Source organism: Giraffa tippelskirchi, chromosome 6, assembly GCF_054371585.1.
Source record: "Giraffa tippelskirchi isolate mGirTip1 chromosome 6, T2T-mGirTip1v1.2.pri, whole genome shotgun sequence".
Lineage (NCBI taxonomy): Eukaryota > Metazoa > Chordata > Mammalia > Artiodactyla > Giraffidae > Giraffa > Giraffa tippelskirchi.
In genome coordinates this window covers 122,620,675-122,642,908 of record NC_137280.1, presented here as the reverse complement: position 1 = coordinate 122,642,908, position 22,234 = coordinate 122,620,675, and the positions used below count along the sequence as shown (strand labels likewise).

The 22,234-nt window shown below is 40.4% G+C and overlaps 1 protein-coding gene across 50 annotated transcripts in view; it reads left to right on the top strand.

Moving 5' to 3' along the window:
* The window catches only part of FAM13B (family with sequence similarity 13 member B), a 103,240-nt gene that overhangs the window by 7,816 nt on the left and 73,190 nt on the right, over nt 1-22,234 (top strand). For 16 of the 50 annotated variants that reach the window (XR_014056846.1, XR_014056844.1, XR_014056843.1 and 13 more), the window contains exons 1-3: nt 9,800-10,077; nt 19,858-20,024; nt 21,708-21,899. Coding sequence is in view for 43 of the 50 variants with exons in the window: in XM_081500687.1 (XP_081356813.1) it covers nt 21,743-21,899 (157 nt within the window). In the remaining 7 variants the exon portion in view is untranslated. Of the gene's footprint in view, nt 1-3,407; nt 3,499-7,619; nt 7,753-8,392; nt 8,623-8,746; nt 9,320-9,799; nt 10,078-16,330; nt 16,476-19,857; nt 20,025-21,707; nt 21,900-22,234 lie in introns of those variants that run through there. The other 34 variants (XM_081500688.1, XM_081500686.1, XM_081500669.1 and 31 more) reach the window with 13 other exon arrangements.

Sequence of the window (22,234 nt, the reverse complement as noted above, 5' to 3'; positions counted from 1 at the left end):
TCACCTCCCTTCAGATACCAGTCACAAGTAGTGGCTACTCAAGTTACCCACACTTTTGTCTGAATTGGCTACAAATGAGCGGTTCCCATGACCCTCTTCTCAAGTTTAATAATTTTCCGCAATGGTTCACCAGGGAAGCACTTTATTTTCTATTATGGTTTCTTATCAAGGATATTTTAAAGGATGCAAATGAACAGCCAAATGAGGTACATAGGGTGAGATCCAGAAGGCTCTTGAACTTAAGAGATTTTGTTCCTGGGGAGTTGGCGGTATACCACTATCCCAGCTCATTAATGCATTCACCAACCCAGGACTTCATCAAATCTTGTTCAAGAGTTTTTATAGAGCTTAATTTCCAGCTCCCCTCCCTCACAGGAGGTCAGCTGTAGGGCTGAAAGCTCCAACACGCTAATCATTTGGTCTTTGTGGCATCAGCCCATCCTGAGGCTATAGGGGCCCCACTTTACTTACGTCATCTAATTAGCATAAATTCAGAGAGGATGAAAAGGGAGTTGTTATGAATAACACGGAGGCTTCCCTGGTGGCTTAGACAGTAAAGAATCTGCCTGAAATGCAGGAGACCCAGGTTCAATCTCTGGGTCGAGAAGATCCCTCGGAGAAGAGAACGGTTACCCACTCCAGTATTCTGGCCTGGAGAATTTCATGGACAGAGGACCTATTATGAAAAACAAAATATACTTCTCTTACCACATCACTTAGGAAATTACAGGGATTTTAGAAGCTCTGTGCCAGGAACTGTGAACAAAGACCAAATACACATTTCTTCTTATGTCACAATATCACAAATATATGTTCTTTATATATGGTATTTGATAACTAGAATACTTGCAGTCATTGCAGGTATTATTCTGAAGTTCATTTTTCCTTGTGTTTTCAATGATGTTTTAGTATGAGGTCATATTTCTATAGGAAACTTACCTGTAGGATTTTTAGAGAAGATCTACTTTTGCTTATACCAGGTACCTGGGGCACTAAAGTGATCATCTTTATGGTTTTCAGTTACTTTTGCAGCCTCTGCGACCTCGTCTAGGCTGAGTAACACATCCCCATTCTCCAGGCTCCCGTCATCTTGCCTTATATCACATTGGCAACCTCCCCTAAACTAACACCTCCACAAAACTGAAGAGCTATGTTCTCAATGGGAGGTGGTTTTCTGGGTCACACAAGTAGTTTGAAATTCTCGCCCCCACCTCTCACAACAGTATGCTTGCAAACTTTGTTCAGGAATATCCAGAGGAGAGTTTTCTTTTTTCCTATTCCATCCACAGTTAAAGTGGAGACAGGTATCCTTTCTCTTTCCCTCTGTGAAAGTGAAAGTCGCTCAATCGTGTCCAACTCTTTGTGACCTCATAGACTATACAGTATGGAATTCTCCAGGCCAGAATACTGAAGTGGGTAGCCTTTCCCTTCTCTAGGAGATCTTCCCAACTCAGGGATCAAACCCAGGTGTCCCGCATTAGGTCAGGTTTTTTCCCCTTAATTTCCCATCGAGGACATAGCTCTTCAGTTTTGTGGAGGTGTTAGTTTAGGGGAGGTTGTCAATGTGATATAAGGGTAAGATGATGGGGCCTGGAGAATGGGGATGTTTTACTCAGCCTAGATGAGGTCACAGAGGTTGCCTAAGTAAAGTGACACTTAGGACACTTAAACTGAACTCAGGCTTATTAAACAATAAATGGGAATCTGCCATGCAGTGGGCATAATTACACAGGGTTTACCACAAGGCAAGAATCAGTTATGTCCAATGTGTATACTGCTGTATCTCCAGCACTTAGCATAGTACTTGGCACATACCAGGTGCTCAATTAATACAGTTAAGTATATCAATGAGTAAGAAGTATCAGAGTTTTTCAAATGGAGGAAAACAACACATATAAACCAAGTAAGAAGAAACAAATAATAAAACTTTATTAAAAATAACAAATTTGGTTAGACCAAGGATGATTCCCTTTTTCTTTCTTTTTTTTTTGTTTTTTTTACATTCCCTTTTTCAACAAATATTTTTACAATAGTTGTTTTTGGTAAGGCACATTTAGGATACAGACAGTGCTATACTCTAATACGGATAATAAGATACATGTATAACAACTATAACACTTCTCCCCTGCTTACACAATTTAGTTTCTCTCTCACTGCTGCTAAGTCACTTCAGTCGTGTCCGACTCTGTGCGACCCTATAGACGGCAGCCCACCAGGCTCCGCCATCCCTAGGATTCTCTAGGCAAGAATACTGGGGTGGGTTGCCATTTCCTTCTCCAGTGCATGAAAGGAAAAAGTGAAAGTGAAGTCGCTCAGTCGTGTTCGACTCTTAGCGACCCCATGGGCTGTAGCCTACCAGGCTCCTCTGTCCATGGGATTTTCCAGGCAAGAGTACTGGAGTGGGGTGCCATTGCCTTCTCCGTCTCTCTCACTAGGAAAGGCTAAAATAAGGGTATTAGGGTTCATGCTTCAGAGCCTCTCTGCTGATGAGCTTGGAGATTGGGAAGACACGAAATGCCTCTGCAAATCGTTATACCCTTGTCTTTAATGGAAAAGAGCAGTCAGGTGTAAACTACAAAAAAATGTGGTTGTAGTTTGATTGCAATGTGCAAATATTTGGGCTGTCAGTTTGCCACAGAAGGTGTGGTCCTCATGAAAGGGGTTTGAGGAGCTAGGCTGGTCAGATGGTATGAAGGCTCAAAAACATAAGGCCTCTAAGGAAGAGGTAGGGTATGCAGTATGGGAAGACCTTCCTACTTGAATTTCTGGCTAAAGGGGCAGCAGAAGGCCCCTGGTATTGTAAAGGCCCCAGTCTTTTTTCTTTCCTTTATGGGATGTAGGGAGAGGGAAGAGGAGAAGGGAATATTATTTATTTTTTCCTTTTTAAACAATAAAAGTTCCAATTGTGGAAAGAAAATCTAGTTGACTATAGGAATTTAACCAAGAAACCAAAACAATGTAGTCTTATAGATGATGATCTCAGTGACTTATACTACTGTCATATACTGAACTCTGAGATATCAGGCCAAAAATGTGGACTTGGCAAAGATGAGAGTTACTGTCAATTGTTCCAGCTCCCCAAACTGGATGGCATCAGTGGCTGTGTGAGTGAATACAGAAGTTCAAATCAACATCATGTTAACTTTGGTTCTATTCTGAAAACATCCTATTTCAGATATATGTAAAAGGAAGCTTTTTCATGGCAGAGATCATGGTTATATCCCGCAACACAGTGCCTGGTCCTTAATAGTTGCTCAGGAAATATGTGGTGAATAAATAAATGCACAAAGGTTACTCTGGGTTGCTAAGATCAGAACAGTATTTGCCATTATTTTGGATCTGGCGTGGGATTCGTACACCCTGAAACAGTTTCTTCTTTTTTCAGCTAGTAATATTTTTTTTGTTTATGAATAACAAGCATTCTTGCACACTGGCACAGTGGTCCTGGGGAAAGTGGCACAGACACTTTAGACGACCCAGAAATACCACTCTCTAATGGTGAGTGTTTATCAGAAGATTTAAATTTTTCTTGGGGGGGAGGAGAGGTTTAGTCTTTTCTTTTTTTCCCAGTAGAGATGAATACTTCAAGAACAAAAGAATGAATTGGCCAAGTTTGATTGAATTTGATAGCATTTTACTGCTCTGCGGGAGTCAGGGTAGTTACAACCTCATCTCCCTGTGCAGTAGTTGTTGTTCCCACACACAAAACTGCAAGTATTTTCTCATTCTTATCTACATGTATGTCTAATTCTATTAGTGGGCACTGTAAATATGCTTTTAATTAGGGAGGAGGTGTGCTTGTATTTATTGTAATTCTCAAGGTACAAAAGATGTAAAAACAGTATCAAGAGTTTGGGAGTTTTGGGTGGTGCTTGGTTTTCATTTAAAAATAAACAGACAAGTATTTAGTGACTTCTGCTAAGGAAAATTTCCACATAGGGCCTCATCCCTGGCAATAAAAACCCAGATATGGTGGCAAAACATTTCCACATACATCTTTAGGTCTCTGAAAGCAGTATAGGAGAGAGGAGTTAAAAAACTGTAGTATACACTTTTATGCATACCAATTTATTTCAGTATTCTTCTTCTTGTTCTACCAATGGGGCTCTAAGCTACATTTAGGTTAAGTATTTTGACCAGAGTCACATGACTAGTAAGGACAAGGCTAGAACTCAAATGTAGGTTTTCTTATTACAAGTTCAATGGTGTTATTCCAAGGCCAACATTCATTAAGTATTCAATGTTTGTTGTGTCCATTTCTAAATAATATCATTGGCAGGGGAGAAGGTGATTGGATATGTCTCTCTGGGTCTTGCTGGCTAGTGTGGCTCAGTTTCTTAAGACCATTGTACTAAAAAAGATGATAGCAGCCTTGACTGAACAAAAGTTAGTTGATATGCTAGTACTCAAATAGCCTTGGTCAAAGATGAGATCAGTAAGGGTGAGGAGGACACCTGAATAATGAAAATTTCCTTATTGATAGCACAAGAGATGGGCTCAACATCCTGCTACATCCAAAAGAGTCGAATTTAATCAAACTAATCAAGGTAGGGCTGGAACGGTGGGCAGGAAAGAAGACCATTTGCGTTCGCTTTGAATAATAAGGGTATCTGTTGTAAAGTGACTACAGAGAGCTACTCCCTGACTTCAGGTCTCAGCTCAGTGACACTGGTGACACTAGGGAGGCACACATGCTGAAGTCTTCCTGAGTATCTACAACATGGTCTGGGGTTGCAGGAAATATATTTCTTTTATAGGGATGTGACCCATGACTTGACTTCTGAGAAGCATAAAGCCTCTGCTCAGACCAGCTGGGAAAATAGTTTGTTTCCTTGGGCTATAAAAGTCATCTTGCAAAGAAATATCTAAAAAAAAAAATCAAAAAATCTCAACTCAAGTAATAATTTTCCTGGCAGGCCTCACCTTCAGAAGAAATCTTAGAAATATACCAGTCACTTCTTATCTTGGCTAAACAGCTATCTGAAATGCTGTTTATAACACTAGTTATATATTAAATTGTGACCTCTACATCTACCAGTAAAGCATTTGTAGGAGAAATGAAGAAAAAGTGATATAATCTTAAAGTAGTCTCTTAGTGACTGCCAAATGTAGACATTCTATTTGCTACAAGATATTAAATCTGAAGTTATGTTATCAGTCAGATGATTGCTGTGGAGAAGGCTGTCCTGTGTATGGTTAGGATGTTCAGCAGCATCCTTGACCCCCATTTACTGGATGCCAAAAGTACTTCCCAGGTTTTTTTTTTTTTTTCCCAATAATTTATTTATTTAATTTATTTTTGGTTGTGCTGGGTCTTTGTTGCTGCTCCCACACTTTCTCTGGCTGCAGTGAGCGGGGGCTACTCTTTATTGCGGTGCATGGGCTTCTCTCTCTGGTGGCTTTTCTTGTTGGGGAGCATGAGCTCTAGGGCGTGGGCTCAGTAGTTGTGGTGCAAGGACTTAGTTGCTTCACGACATGTGGAATCTTCCCAGGTCAGGGACTGAATCTGTGTCCCCTGCATTGGCAGAAGGATTCTTATCCACTCTACCACCAAGTAAGTCCGAGTACCTCCTGAGTTTTGACAACCAAAAACATCTTCAGACATGGCCATAAAAATTATCCCCAGTTGACAACTATTTCTTTAACCAAAGCACTGGAGCTGGTGGTAAAGAATCTGCCTGCCATTGCAGGAGACTCAGGAGACATGGGTTTGATCCCTGGGTTGGGATCCTTTGGGAGTAGGAAATGGCAACCCATTCCAGTATTCTTGCCAGGAAAATCCCATGGACAGAGGAGCCTTGTGGGTTACAGTCCATGGGGTTGCAAGGAGTCAGGCGTGACTGAGCATGCTTGCACCAAGGTATTACAGGAAAAAAAAAAACCTCCTTCCTCCCCCTCCAAAAAAACTCTAAAGTGAATTCTGAAATGGACTATCCCTAGAAATAAGAGGATTCAGGCAAAATTACAAGATGAATCTAAAAACGCACAAGTTATAAAAGGTCAGGGGAGAATTACTGAGTGTTGTTTCGGAGACTGTTGTTGGCATGCTATGATTCTTAGCATAGATGCCTGCCTGCCTCTTACCTCAAGCTAAGTGAGAGGGATCTTCAGTGGAACTACTCAAAGTACTTGAGATGTGTCTCGAGCAGTTAAAGGAAGCATGGTGGACTTGTGGTTGTCTCCTGCCTGAAAAATAGAGGACAAGAGACAGGCTGGGCTGACAGCTGGGCTGGCAGCTGTTCTGGCAGCAAAGAGGAACGCTGAAACTGCACTGGAATTAGCCTATATTTCCAAGTTTGTTTGGGCAAGAAGTGCATGAGAGCTTCATGTGGACCAGGTGTGGACCATACAAAGTTGGACTAGCCTAAACAGCACCATCAGAAAAAAAGCTCCCCCTCCTCCAGACACTTTAGTTCTATTTGAATGGAAAATACTCCCACTAATTTAGTTTGGACCAAACACTTTACTGCCATCTACTGGAAAATTGTCAAAATAAACATACAAATCCACAAAGGGTGATGTGAATGGCATTCCCTCGGGTAAGAAGTGTATAACCTTGCACAGTGTGGGGTGGTCCCAGAGCCACTTACAAATGGGCCAATATAAGAGCTATCTTAGATCCTATCTGATAGGGTCCTAACTGAGAAAAACAGAGTTTCAAGAGACAAGAAGTTGGAGGTGGGGTTCCACGGTGGCTCAGATGGTAAAGAATCTGCGTGCAATGTGGTGACCCAGGTTCACTTCCTGGGTTGGGAAGATCCCTTAGAGAAGAGAATGGTTACCCATTCCAGTATTGTTGCCTGGAGAATTCCACGGACAGAAGCGTCTGGTGGACTACAGTCCATGGGGTCCAAAGAGTTAGACACGACTGAGTGACTGACATTCACTTTTACCAGATTCTTAGGGATGGAAAGAGAGAGTAAAGAACTGCCAGAATAAAATGCTTTTGTTCAGACCAAAGTTACTATGATAACCACCAAAGAATGGAGATGGTAGTGGTTTCTGAAAACCATCAATCATCCATAAAAAAAAAGGCAGCTTTAATCACCTGCCAGGCCCAGAGTGTGAAACCATCGCATGGAAGTAAAAGTTACAGATTTTCCTGCTCCCCGATCTTTTCCTCTCTTTTCTTCCCTTTTTTGGTTGGTAAGCTGGGAGAGAACAAGAAAGACCAGGCATAACGCCTCTGCAGGACAAGCAGTGAGCCAGCTGTCCTAAGACGGAAAAGATTCACTCTTTGTGACTCAATGACCATAGGACTTTCTATTCCTAATAGGAATCACAGAATTCATGGAACTCGAGTCAGGTATATGACAGATTGACTCCACCGCACAGGTTTAAAGGGATGATTAAATTTAAAAAGAAAGCTTTTTTGCTCTGTTTTTTAAAGTTATACCCTTAAACTCTGTATGTTGAACATATTGATTACTTATTGTAAAGTAGGATCTGGAAAAGATATCTTCCAAGGATATTCTCTTGAGTTTTATGGGAAAAATCATCTTTAAATCAGTTCATTTGTTGAGAGCCCATACTTTGGGAGTAGGGCACATGAATGCAAGGGACTCTCTGTCATCTGGGAGCTTGCAGTTTTGGGTTGTCAGTTATGTCAACAAGAGCCTGTGTTGCATAGGCAGAGTAGGTTCAGGAGGGTTTTTACTCTAATGATTTCCTCTCCTATGAATTTTTTACTCACTTATGATTAAGCTTTAGAAGCAATCATGTTGCCCCTGTTCTTCAAGCATGGAATCACAGGTAAAGCTTCCATTTAAGATATTTAAAGAGAGATGCAAGACTGAATGCATATAGGCTGCATCTTGATCAGGCTGCTTTGAAACCAGAATCTGCCTGGTCCTCAGTTTGGAGATTCAGACACTTACATTTCACTTTACTCAAGCTTAACTAGGCTCTGAGAATTTAATTTGGATAAGACAATTTTATAATTCAACCCAATGGATGGAAGTTGATTTATGAACCATGATGTGAATATACTGAGAAAAACTGTATTGCTAGTATCACTAGTACCAGTCATGTCCTTTGGACAATTGCTTCTTACTGGGTTTGTTGATTTAGTTGAGATTTCCTGAGTGATGGGAAGATTACCTGATGAGTGTGGAATCAGAGCATGGGTCTTTGTGTGTTCTTAAAGGCTATCTTTAACTTGTTTACTAGGATATAAACTCAGTGACAGGGCTCTTATTTTCTGATGTATTCTAAGAGACTAGAATACAGTAAGCATTCAGTATTTGTTGAGTGAGAGACTGAATCTGAACTAAGTTTTTTTAAACTGTTCTGTTAATGGATGGGTTATTGGTCCTGGTCATTAGAATCATAGTCTCCTAGACAGAGAGCCCACAATACATTCTTATTCAGATTCTGCAGGTTCTAGACTCTTTATGGACCCCACCCCTCTCTTATGACAGCATCAACTGGGCATGTGACTTCGGTGACAGATGGTTTATTTTACTCTCTCTAAATGAAATTTGGGAGCCACCCTGTTCTCTGTCACACATTTACAAGATCATCTCATAGGGTGACTTTTCTTTTCCTTCGTTCCTTTTTTTCTTGGTAAATCTTGTTCCAAGTTCTAAGAGGTTTCTTCTCTTACATTTCCAGCTCAGGCAGGTAGGGTAAAACTGAATCGTGGTGTTTTATATTTTCACAGGGGCCTCCCAGATGGCTCAGTGGTAAAGAATCTACCTGCCAATTCAGGAGATGCAGGTTTGATCCCTGGATCAGGAAGATCCCCTGGAGAAGGAAATGGCAACCCACTCCAGTATTCTTGCCTGGGAAATCCCATGGACAGAGGAGCCTGGTGGGCTACAGTGCATGGGGTCGCAGAGTCGGACACGACTTAACGACTAAATATTTTTACTGACACCCAGAGATCTTTGTGCAGGTGTGGATCTATCTACCCGCTATCAAGGAATCTAAAGGAAGAAACCTGCGTTTTACTCAAAGCCCTTAACAGACTAAAGCAAAAAAAAACAACAGAGAGAGACTGGCTGAATATTCATACCTTTGTGAAGGCGGTATGAAGGAAAGAACTGCCCGGTCGGTCTGGGTGGCTATGCAAGCAAGTCCCGATTCCCTAGGCTCACAGATCTCATTCTTTCTGCCTTTCACCTTTGCCTCTCAAATTCTGGATCAGTATAGGAAATTCTATGTAAGCATATGGTCTCTCGACTTTCATAATCCCCGATGCTTTCGGCACCAAAGGCATCTATATTATCTCTGGAGTCTAGGTCGTGTCCTTAGGTGAAGAGAAAGGGTCGGGGCGGAGAGAGTCCCCAGTCTAATCTCCATCGCTGAGAAAAAGAACGTGAGTCACCGCTTCAGTCTCCCCGGAGGTTTTCTGTTCAAGTCTCCGAGCTCCTCACCTAGATAAGGGTACCCGGGTTTTTTTGGTTTCCTGTCAAGTGGCATGTTCCCTCTGCAGAGACCAGGAGGCGACCTCAGGCTGCGGAATTTGCCCTTCATGACTCCTACGTCCCCTCCCCACTTTCCTCTTCTTTCCAACCTCTCCAGACTGAGGACCCCCAGACACCTCCCTCGGGTCCGCGCCCTGCTTCTCAGCTCTAACTCAGGGGCCCAAATTTGGAGTCACGGAACCCACCCGCCTCCCACCCGGGCTCTAAGTGCACAGACTTCAGAACGGCGCCCAGCGTCTGTTGGGGGTCCCCAGCGCTCACTGCGCACTCGCCCCGCGGGCCCGCCCCGCCCCCTCCCACGCACGTCACTTCCGGCCCGGCCCCAGCCCGCCCTGCGCCCTGCGCCCTCCGCCCTCCGCTTTCCTCCTCTCGCTGTTAGGGAGGCTCTGCGCCTCAGTCGCTGCCTCCGTGGCCGCTCCCGCCCCGTCTTCCGCGTCTCCGCCGCCGCCACGGCCGGGGGCATCCGGGGGTCGCCTACCGGGCTGGCCCCGAGCCACAGTCGTCGCCTCAGCCTCCCGCCAGTGGCCGCCACAGGACGAGGCTCGCCGGTCGCGGAGTCACTTGGGGTCTCAGTTCTCGCCCTCTTGCAGTCGCCGCGGGTCCTGGAGAAGCGGCCGCGGCCGGGGAACGGGGCGTCGCGGTTCCAAGGGTAGGTGAACGGGCGGGTACCCCTATCTGCGCATGCGCTGGTCCCGTAGCCGCGGCCCTCACCCCTCTGCCACCCCTCTGCCGCCCCCCGGCGCCGTGTCCCACTCGCGCTGGGTTCTAGGGCTTTGCCCCTCGGGGTGCGTGGGAGACCGGGCAGAGCCCTGAAGGTGCGGCATTCCGTAGAGAGGGCCCCCTTTCTCTTTGAGCAAAATACGGTGAAGCTGTGCCCCTGGCTGCCAGGGGGTGTGGCAGTCTTCGATATTTTCAGCCGCTGCAGTGCGCGTGAGCGGGTGTGCGTTCTCACCTCCTAGCTCCCCCAAAGTGGAAGGCACAGCTACCCACGCTTGTTTGCTAGCCTCCCCTGCACACCCGACCTGCGCCGCCTCCCTGCCCTTTTCCTTCATGCTGGGCAGTGAAGTTGATGCAGAAAAAAAAAGTGGTTTAATCCGGGCTCTACTGCGCCCCTTTTTAAGATCACGTGAGATGAGTGGTTGCTTACTTCCTTAAATCGTTCAGAGAATACAGCTAAAATTGGGCTGTTGGCGCACTGGGGACTTGTCTAGAATGCACTCTGCAGAGACCAGGCTAGAGGGTTTAGCACTTTCTCAGGGCGCCTGGTTTCCTAGATAAGGTAATGGGAAATTCAATTAGTTGACACACTTGCCCATTGGGAAGTTGGTATACTTCAATTAAAAGTCAATTAAAAACCAAACTGACTTTTAGAAAGGCATTTCATTCGGCTTCCCATTATGCCGTCTAATCAATGAAAAAATTACCTAAGATTGGGCACTTAACCTTATTTTCAAGTTGATGATAATCTAAAAATGGCAACTGGGACCTCAGTAATGCAGATTATGAACGTTAAATAACTGAGGTGCACTTACCTTAAAAAGCGGATATTAAAGGGTGGTGTTGAATTACTGACTTTCTGGGTTAATGTGGGGCTGTGTCTTCAGCTTTCGTTTTTGTAACCTTGCATGCAATACTTGATGGCCTGGGTGTCTCTTAGGTACTGTGCATTTAGTAAGTGCCCGTACTTGTTGAATGGAATTAATGAACTGCTTCTCATTTGTATATCTGTCCGGAGCTTCTTACTTTCTTAATCTCTGATGCTTTTAAAATTTGGGCCGTATTTTCAGCGATTTAATTGTGTTACCGGTTAGGGATCTGGGACACTTCTTAAATCCTGGGAAAGATGTAGAAAGGTTAATCAGTGTCATAAAATTCTTCCTTAGGTGAAGTAAATGTTACATTGTATATATGTTTGAAACTACATATATACTGTTTTATTTTTTGGTATTAATATGAGTGTAGAATTCTCGTATTTTCTATGTCTTTAAAATTTTATTTATTTAAAAAATTGGTAGGCTATTTTTAGAGAAGTTTTAGGTTCACAAAAAAATTGATCAGAAAGTACAATTTTGCTATATATATCTTTCCCCTTGAACACGATTTTCCCTACTCTTTATTGTTTTTATTAGAATGCCTTTTGTTTTAGGACAGAGCTAATGACTGAAACGAATGTATTGTGCCATGTCAGTTTCCCCCACCAATAAAATAGCTATTTTTATTATCATCTATGAATAACCTCAGTCTGTGCATGGCTTCCCTTGTTGTTTAGTTGCTAAGTCATGTCTGACTCTTTTTTGATCCCATGGACTGTAGCCCACCAGGCTCTTCCGTCCTTGGGATTTCCTAGGCAGGAATACTGGAGTGGGTTGCCAAAGCCTCTCCCTCTGTGTTGTACCCTGACTTTAATATCGGAGAACATAATAATATAAATTGTAGCTATATTTTGAAAAAAATTGTGATAAATGTGTATAGTGTAAAATTTACCATTTTAACCATTTTTAAGTGTACAATTCAGTGGCATTAAGTACATTCTCAATGTTGTACAACCATTGCCTTCATGGGTGCTCAGTTGTGTCCAGTTGTTTGTGACCCCATGGACTGTAGCCCTACAGGCTCCTTTGTTCATGGGATTTTCCTGGCAGGAATCCTGGAGTGGGTTGCTGTTTCCTCCTCAAGGGGATCTTTTAAACCTAGGGATCGAACCTGTGTCGTCTGCATTGTAGACTGATTCTTTACACTGGAGGCTGAGCCATTGGGGAAGCCCTTGTGCAACCATTGTTAGTATCCATTTCCCTTACTTTTTCATAATTCCAAACAAACTGTGTAGGCAGTAATTCCCATTCCCTCTTCCTTCTAGCCCCTGGTAACTGCTTTTCTACTTTCTGTCTCTGTAATTTGCTTGTTCTAGGTACTTATATATAGGTGAAATCAAATAGCATTTGTCCTTTTTTTGTGTTTGGCATGTTTCATTTAGTATGTTTTTCAAGGTTCATTCATATTGTAGTGTGTATCAGAATTTCTTTCCCTTTTAAGATTGGATAATATATTCCATCGTGTGTATATACAACATTTCATTTATCCATTCATCTCTTGATGAGTATTTGGATTGTTTCTACTTTTTGGCTTTTGTGAGTAATGCTGCTATGAACATTGGTGTACAAGTATCTGTTTAAGTCGTTGCATTTGATTCTTTTAGGTGTATACCTAGGAGTGAAGTTGCTGATAATTCTGTGTTTAACTTTTTGAGGAACATCTAAACTGTTTTCCAGGACTGCTGCACCATCTTACATTCCCATTTAGCAATGCACAAGGGTTCCAATTTCTCTCCAGCTCTTCAGCAGTTGTTACTTCCCTTTGTTGGTTGGTTTATTTGGTAATAGCCATCCTAATGGGTGTGAACAGGTACCTCATTGTGGTTTTGATTTGCATGTCCCTAAGACTGATGCTGAACATCTTTTCATCTGTATGCTGCTGCTGCTGCTAAGTCGCTTCAGTCGTGTCCGACTCTGTGCGACCCCATAGACGGCAGCCCACCAGGCTCCCCCGTCCCTGGGATTCTCCAGGCAAGAATACTGGAGTGCGTTGCCATTTCCTTCTCCAGTGCATGAAAGGAAAAAGTGAAAGTGAAGTCGCTCAGTCATGTCTGACTCTTAGCGACCCCATGGACTGTAGCCTACCAGGCTCCTCTGTCCATGGGATTTTCCAGGCAAGAGTACTGGAGTGGGGTGCCATTGCCTTCTCCCTTTCATCTGTATATCGTTGGAGAAATATGTTTAAGCCCTTTGCTCAGTTTTTTAAATTGAGTTTGTTTCTTTGCTGTTGAGTTACTTTTAAAAAGTCATTTTGTAAATGATTTAAATCTTTTATCTGAAAACTTTAATGGTTCTTAAAAATGAATGAAATACTGAAATTAAAAAAAATAGAAACTGGGGAATTTCCTGGTGGTTCAGTGATTTGGACTCCGTGCTTCCACTGCAGGAGGCATGGGTTCGATTCCTGATTGGGGAACTAACATCCTACATGCCACAAGGCATGGCCAAAAAAAAAAAAAAAAGAAATGGGAAATTTCTGTTTTACAGATGGATAAACAGCAAAGAGATTTTTCATCTGAACAAGGTTTCCAATTATTTAGTAAGTCACACTGCATTAAAAAGATCTCAATTAGGTATATATCAAGATGGAGAACTTACTTCTCTAACCTCAACATTACAAAGGTGATGCATTAAACGAAGATCCTGTCCTCTCCAATGAGTAGGATTAATGCTTTTGAACTTTCCTTTCTTTATATTTTGTTAACATAGCTGGGAGCAGAGGAAGGGATTACGGGATGGAGAAAAAGAAAGTGTAGTATGTACACATGAACTTGACCTGAAACAGTGTTCTCCAAGTGATTCAGTAGGCGTGTATGTGGGATGGTTCACTTTGGGGCCTTACAGAAGAGCTAACTTAGATTGGAAATGGGAATAATGAAGGATTTTTAAAATAGAATGTAATAAAGGTGGGTTTAATGCACCAACTCATAATCACATGGTACACTAGATAGATATGCACTGTAATGGTATGAAGGATAATTCATTATCAGATTTATTCACTCACTGGATATTTATTTTTCTTTTTCTAAATGTAAGATACACGAAGGAGCAAAAGCAAAGCAGCTACTTGATGATAGTTGTATAACCGTACATTTATTAGACATTGAATTATGCACTTGAAAAGAGTGAATTTTATGATATGTAAATTATACCTTAATAAAGCTGTTTTTTTAAAAAAAGCAACCCATCAGTGGGCTCTAAGGAACTTATACATCCTCTTGGGGGAAAGAGACTTTAAACAGACACAGAAGGGGATATATAATAAAATATGATGAATGTTTTGGAGCCGAGGAATAACGTACCCTAAGAAAATTAACAGGGGATATCATTAGGTTAGATGGGTTGGAGAACCCCCTCCAACAATGAGACTTGAGTAAGAGTGGAAGATGAGAAAGAGGAAGTAAGGGGCAGTGTTTGGGGTGAATGAACCAGCATGTGTAAAAGTCTTAGGTTGAGGGATATGCAGTGGGTTGATAAGATAATTTAATGAAATTTATTGGATTTCTGCTAGAGAAGTAAATACCCAGATCTTTTTGGTTGGGTTTTTACCTAACTTCAGTACATTTTTTCTTTTGATATGATGTGTAATAATTCTATTCTCTTTGGTTTTAAGCATTTTTCAGAGAAATGTATGTCTGGTTTCTATTATTGCCCTTTTCTGAAATGGAAAAATAGAAAAACTTGAATTGTTTACTTAAAATATGTATTTTTGATTTTGTGTGTCAGGCTGCTGTTCCGTGTAATTGTAAAGGAAAAGTGAAAATAAAGCTCAAATCACTTGCTGATTGACATAGTAGGTGCTTAATATTTGGGGAAAAGACTAGGGAGAGGTCCTTTTTGGATACCAGTCAATCTGCCTGCCAGTGCAGGAGACTCAGGAGATGCGGTTCGATCTCTTTGAGTCGGGAGGTTCCCTGGAGGAGGAAATGGCAACCCACTCCAGTATTCTTGCCTGGAAAATTCCATGGACAGAGGAGCCTGGTGGGCTATAGTCCGTGGGATCACAAAGAGTTGGACACAACTAAGCACCACACACACACACAACAGTGGATTAAAAATTTGGAAAAGTGAAGGAGCCCAAATTTACAATCAGATAAGAGAATATTCTTATGTTAAAAGCAGACCATATTGTGGTTCATTGTAGAACCACTTTTGAAACTAATAATTTCAAAAGATATATATACAAGTGTTGGCATAATGATTTTTGAATAGCAAGTACAGTATATTTGCTTTATGAATTACCTTTATGAAGTTTCATTTCATACATTTCAGTAAAACTTCAGACTATTTTCAGTGTTGGCTGCAGTCATTGTTGTCTAAAAGAGCGTCAACTAAAAGGCAGCAGACTAGAGTTCTGCTCACTATTTTAGTGACCTACTCACTAGTCAGGTGACTTTAAACCAGTTTCTTCAGCTCTCTGAAAATTTTTTTTGTTATTCTGAGAAAGAAAATTATAATCTACCATGCTTATTTCACAGGGGATGGTTGTGAAGATTCAGTTGGATAGTGAACTGGAAAGTATACCAGAAATGATAAGGTCATTTCAGATATTAGAGTTCTGCTGTTGTATAATATTCACAACCTGGGAAACAAGTTGAAATCCTATTTTTTTTTCCTCTCAAAGTTCATAATTAAGTGGAAAAGACATATACAAAAAATAAGTACAATCAGTGCTTTTTTGTTCGTATGTCACTCTTGCCCCATACCCCCCCAGCAATTTTTACACAGGTCTGTGCAAAAAGAGAGAAATGTTCTTCTGCTCTCAAGGGATCTGTTTGGTTAGAACAAGTTGTGGAATTACTTCCAGTGGTTTAAATAAAAAAAAGTGTAGTTTGGTATTAAAGAACAGCAAGAAATGATATGCTAGTCTTAAGACCATACTCATTAGTAGGCCCAAGGTGAGCCTGTTTTCAGTGGAGGAACATGAAAGGTGAAAAGTTACTAAAATAGAGGAGTCTTGAAGAGTCAACGTTTGTCACAGTTGAGATCATACACATGATGTAATTGACTAGAATGTGTTCTCTTTAATGCTTATATGCTTTCTCAGATATTTTTGTCATCTTCTAAATTGTAGAGCTATTTTTTGTTTGTTTTTTTTTTGAAAGGCTCGGTCATGTTCGTACTTAGTCAGAAGAGCTAATTTAACATTTACTCACTTTGACTTAGTAGAAAATCATGCTAAAGTAGTAACCAGTGACCTTGGAGTGCACGTAAAGGAATTTTTTGGGAGCCAGCTTGCTCTAGCACATTACAGACTTACCCTTTCATGAGGAGACATCATTTAAAGTGTCACATTTTCTCGTACTTTAGGATTAAACATCACTCCAGCACTCTAACCTGTTTTTCATGCACTGTTATGTGAACTTTATAAAACTCAAGATCTGACTACTGATAAATATCTTAAAAGGTCATCCTTTGAGGAAGTTTCTTCATCTATCTTGGAGACTAACTTCAGGTACCTTATGGTTTCCTTGGCTTTTTAAATCAGATTTGTGGCTTATTTCCAAGTAGATGTGAGAGTAAATCTTTTTGCCTGTATAATACTGTTCATTTTAGTGTTCTAGTTTCTTAAGACTTAAATTACTTCCATTAGATTTGGAGTTAGATCCAGCAGCACATTCTGGCAGATTTTGAAGTTTAGCTCAGTGCCGTGAGGCTCAGTACCTGTAAAAGGGGAATAGTACCTTTTATATAAAAAACTAGCATTTTTTAGGTATGAGAAATAACTTATGAAGTGCTTAGAGATATAAATCAGAGTTTCTTTTCATTCTTTTAAAAATTATAACTGATTTACAGTATTATTAGTTTCAGATATACAACATAGTGATTGTTGTATTTTTATATATTATACTCTAAAGTTATTATAAAGTGCTTTTCTTTCTTGATTTGATTATCTTTGATTATTGCTGGAAGGAGATATGGCAGCCACTTTTGATGTTTTATTTAGTTTTTAATCACTTAAGGAGATGTTCACTTCTTATTTATCTTCTTAACTTTGAATAGCCAGTGTTATTATTTATGCTTCTTATTTATGTCTTTATTCAACATATATTTTAAACTTTAAATTATGTGTTAGGGATTGTATGAGGCTACACAAAGATGAAATGACAGAGTCACTACCTACAAGCTCCTCTCTTGAAAAAAAGAGACATATTTTTAGATTCTATGGGATCATTGCTAAAAAGGTAAGAAACACAATAGGAGTAAAAGAGAAGGAGAACTGTCTGCCTCAGGAAGTCACGGAGGGTTTGACAGAGGAAGTAAAGTTGAGACTTGATGGTGAATTGGAAGTTTGATGTACAAGATGGACTTTGTCATGGTGTTGAGTTAGGGCTCCAAGACAAAGCAGAATGCACGCACAGCTTGGAAGGTGTGGGTTGTGAATTTCAAGAGTTAAATATTGTTGGAGAGTAGAGTGAGGTGGAGGAATGTCAGGAAAGGAGATTTTAGGTGAAGTAGGCTGTGCAATAGAGTTTGCAGTCTATGGTGTATGTCAGAGGTTCATAAAACTTTGTATACAATCACCCAAAGAGCTGATTAAACATACAGAGGCCCAGGCCAGGTTCTCAAGGATGCTAGATTGGGGTTGTGGCTGTATACTAAATATCTGTATATTGAACAAACCCTACCTCATCCCAAGATGAAGTTAGAAAACCAGTGCTGTAGGTCGCTGGTCTCAAAAGTGAGGTGCTGGCACTTTGAATGGGTAGGATGATCTGTTAAAATGGGTGTGCAGGTGGAGGAATACAATTTACCTTTCTGTTTATTTTTAATGTTAATTTTTTTTTCTTTTGCTGAGTCATGCTGCAAGCAGAATTTTAGTTCCCTGATCAGGAATCGAACTAGTGCCTCTTGGGTGGAAGTGCAGAGCCCTGACCACTAAACTGCCAGAGAATTACCTTTAAAAATGTTATTATAGTGTATGTTTATTATGTTCATAATGTCTTAGGGTATTCAATATTTTACCTTAGATATACGCATACATGTATGAGAGGTATGGTCATAATCTTTCCCCTGCTTGAAGCATTTGGAGCCCAGGGCTGTAGGTATTGGAAAACAATTGAGGAATTTTGTGCAGGGAATTCAGGTTAGATTTGAGTATTGAGGATATCAGCAAGGAGAACAGATGAGGGGACTTAGTCACAGGGGATTTTATCTCCCTTTGTCTTTATTACTTTTCTTCTGATTTAAAAGTTTGAAATCATGTAGGTTATAAAATAATTGACTGTGGCCATGAAACCTTTTTGAGAGTTACTCAAAGTTAACCAGGCTATTTACTAATAGATTTTCTCTAGGGGCAACCAGTTTTTATGTGAATACTTTGAATAAAAGAGGGGTAAATGAGCTGTCTCAAGGCGAAATGTTTTGTTTAGTGGGTTGCAGTTTGTAAAATATATGTGTTGCCTCTAGCACCATGGTTTGGCAAGTGTGGTTATACAAAATATACTCGATTTCATCGAGTATTGTAGTTTTATGCTTATTGTAGTTTTATGAAATCACTACGGAGGAGGGTTGGTTATTAGACATCTTGTCCCTGAAGTTTACCTCTCTAAAAGATCTTATATAACTTTGAAGTTGTTTTTCACGTAAGAGACTACATGTTTTAGCAGGCATTTCAGGATGTTTTGGAAGTAATCATCTACTAAACATTTGTCGTGGGAACGTGGTTTTCCTTCCCCTCTGTTTTTAATGTTCCTCCTGGAGGTATATGTTACTATTAACACATTTTTGAAAACCACACTGTATGATAATACTCTTCTGCTTACCTGAACCCTCTTGAGCAGGGACCTGCAGTGTACTGAGCTTATTAGAAGATTTTACATAGATTATTAGAATTTACAGAAGATGATGAGATCAAATATTAAACACATTACCAAACAGATTTTTCCCCGCCCTTCTGTCTCTCCACAGCCTCTTTTGCTGGTCTTTTAACAGTATGTAAAGAAGAGAAAGAAATTTATTTTCTTTCTAATGCATGCATGGATTTTCTCAGTAAAATGTAACCTGTGTAGATATTTTTTATATAAGGAAACCTAGGCTTAGCAACATGGAAGCTGTTCAGGATCACATCTACAGAGCCGATATTTGAATATGCACCTTTCTAGTGCTGTGTATACATGTCACATATGCACTTTCTAGTTCTAGTTGGAAAACTCCTCTTTTCCAACGTGCACTATTGCCTCTTCAAATTAGAAAGCTCGTACTACTGTATTCTGGATAACAAATATTTCTTGTATACAAAGTAAAGTATGTAAGTGTGGTACCAAGCTTAAACTCATGTCTTTCACTCTGATCTAAAAGTGCTTCCATCTTTAGTTCTGAGTATATGAGTAAGGATGGAATAGAACTGGGTAGGATGTATGTGTGGGTATGTGCACAAATGAAGGGTCCATTGAGGAAAAATGTATTATGAGAATGGTGTAATCCCTGAAGATGTGTGCTGTCAAAGATTGTCCTGTGCAATGCGTTTGTTCATCTTTAGCAGAAAGATTCATACCCAGGTTAGCCATCATAATTTGAAACCTTGTGTAAGATTTTGCCTCTTGTTCTCAGACAGATTAAAAAAAAAAAAAATTATGTATGTGGCTGCATCGGGTCTTAGTTGTGGCATGCGGGATCTAATTCCCTGACCAGGGACTGAACCCAGGCCCCCTGCAGTGGGAGCTTGCAGACTTAGCCACTGGACCACCAGGGAAATCCCTCTCAGATTTTTTTTAGGCAGAAGAATGCTTTTTGTTTTAGTCGCCTTCCTAAATAGATTCACTGCTTATTCTAGTCTCTTCTCACAGTTAAAGATATTATAGGAAATTAAAAGAATTGTTTTTTTTTCCTTCTAGATTAACTGCTGAAGTACTGATCGAGTTCTGCGTTTCTTCAATGAGGAACTATAGGCTGATCTTCTGCCATAATCTCAAACAGCCATAAATGACAAAAGAATGCTTGCTCAGTGAGGGTAGCTGGTGCAGAAACCATTTTTTAAACTTAGGTGTTTAAGTACTCAAAGGTAAGTTTTCACAATGGTAATTATCCCACGCTTATATGTCCACAGGGATTTTAGAATTAATTTCCTATTGCTGCTATTGAATTGTTAACTTCAGGTTTTATAGTTATTAGCTGACATCAGATGTGTTAAAGAATGGATTTTGCTTGTCTGAAACTGTTTACATTTATGGCATTTTGCTGTCCCTAAGTTAATTTTTACTGTTTATATAAGTTTCATTTGTTCTCCAGTGGGTTTACCTTTTATACATATTGACATATACATATACATTTATTTGTGTAAACTTTTAGAATATTGAGGTTTTTTTTGTTTTGCTCTTATCTTTCTCTTGTAGTATGAAAGGAATTGTGTCTCTGGGGTGATGAAAAAAGCTCAGCTGGTGTCTTTTTGTTCATTATCAACTTTTGAAAAAAGCTTTTCTTTCCTTTATCCATGTAAAGTAATACATTTTTATTTCATTTTTATTTTTTATTCCTTTGGCCATGCTACATGGGTTGTGGGATCTTATTTTCTGGACCAGGGATTGAAACCATGCCCTCAGCAATGAAAGCACAGAGTCGTAACCACTGGACCACCAGGGACTTCCCATAAATGATTATTTTAGAAAATGAATATTTTTTGAGATTGTTTGTTCTTTGATGATTCAGAAATTGGAAACATTGTTTTTGCCCACTGATTCTTTATTGATCCCAAGTCCTACAGAGTTCAGATGAATAATTTATTTCTTCTGAACTAGACCGACTGTGGAAGTTTTTCTTTTGAATAATTATGAAGCAGGAGGATTGAGGATTGATAAAAGAACATTCTCATTAAAGGTAGATGCCTAGAGCTGAAGAATTTCTTTTGTTTATAAAAACATTATGGCTGCTCTGTCATGTATAAATAAGAACTGGTTAATCTTGTTCTTATTAGCCTATCATTTAAAAAAAAGTTTTCTCCTATTAGGGTGCTTATGAATTGAGTGGTTAGATGAGCTTCATATAACAGAGTCCAGAAATGATTAGGTTTGACCTTTTATTTGTGTCATTATTAAGCTTGGTCAGTAAGGTCTTATTGGAGCTAAATTTGCCCCTTCATTTGTCTTTGAGACATTAATATCCTTTGCGAAATTCAGTGATCAGTTTTGCCATTGTTTGATAAATACGCAGTCACGGCATGGCATTGGTATTGGCTTCCCTGGTGGCTCAGCTGGTAAAGAATCCGCCTGCAGTGCGTGAGACCCCAGTTTGATTCCTCGGTTGGGAAGCTCTGGAGAAGGGATAGGCTATCCATGCCAGTATTCTTGGGCTGCCCTTGTGGCTCAGCTGGTAAAGAATCTGCCTGCAATGTGGGAGACCTGGGTTCGATCCCTGGGTTGGGAGGATCCTCTGGAGAAGGGAAAGGCTACCCACCCCAGTATTCTGGTCTGGAGAATTCCATGGACTGTACAGTCCATGAAATCGCAAAGATTCGGACATGACTGAGCAACTTTCACTAAAGGGAGCATTCAGAAGTCACTTCACATAGTAGAGAAGGTGTTTAGATGATTGTGTTGAGCTTTAATTGTAGAACACACTATGGGCCTGGTAACTGGAACATATTTAATAGGTAAGAACACATTCAGGTGTAAAGCCTTCTTCTTTAATGTATTTAGTCATATTGCCACCAGTTAATCATTATAGTCTTTTTTTCCCTTTCATTTGGCAGAAAAGACAGCTTTGATTTCTGGCTGCAAAAAAGATATGAGGAAGAGCTCCTCCCCTTCCTTGAGTAACTGCAACTCCGTTCTTGCTAACAAAATATTTGGAATTCCACTTGATGAGCTGCAGCAGGGAGGACATCCAGACAATGAGGTTCCGTTCATAGTCCGCCATGTAGTGGACTATATTGAGGAACATGGTATACATTTCCTTACTTTGAGGGCTAGCCTTTGTTTTAATAGACACAACTTATCCCTTTTTGACCTTGGATTATTTTTTTCCTCAGTACTCAATGTCCAAAATATTGTGAGGAAAACTGATGGAAATTCTTTTTTTTTTAGTGTGTCTTTCACTTAAAGTCATATATTCAGATATGCCTGATTTAGAGCATATTTTAGTGGGAGGGATGATAAGAATATTTTTTAACGAATATAAGAGGGTGGGATAAAGTAGAATATCCCTCAAGACAGAGATAGTGTGTGTTTTTAGCTGCGTGATTTGAAGGTGTTCAGCCCAATCAGGGGAGACAAGAAT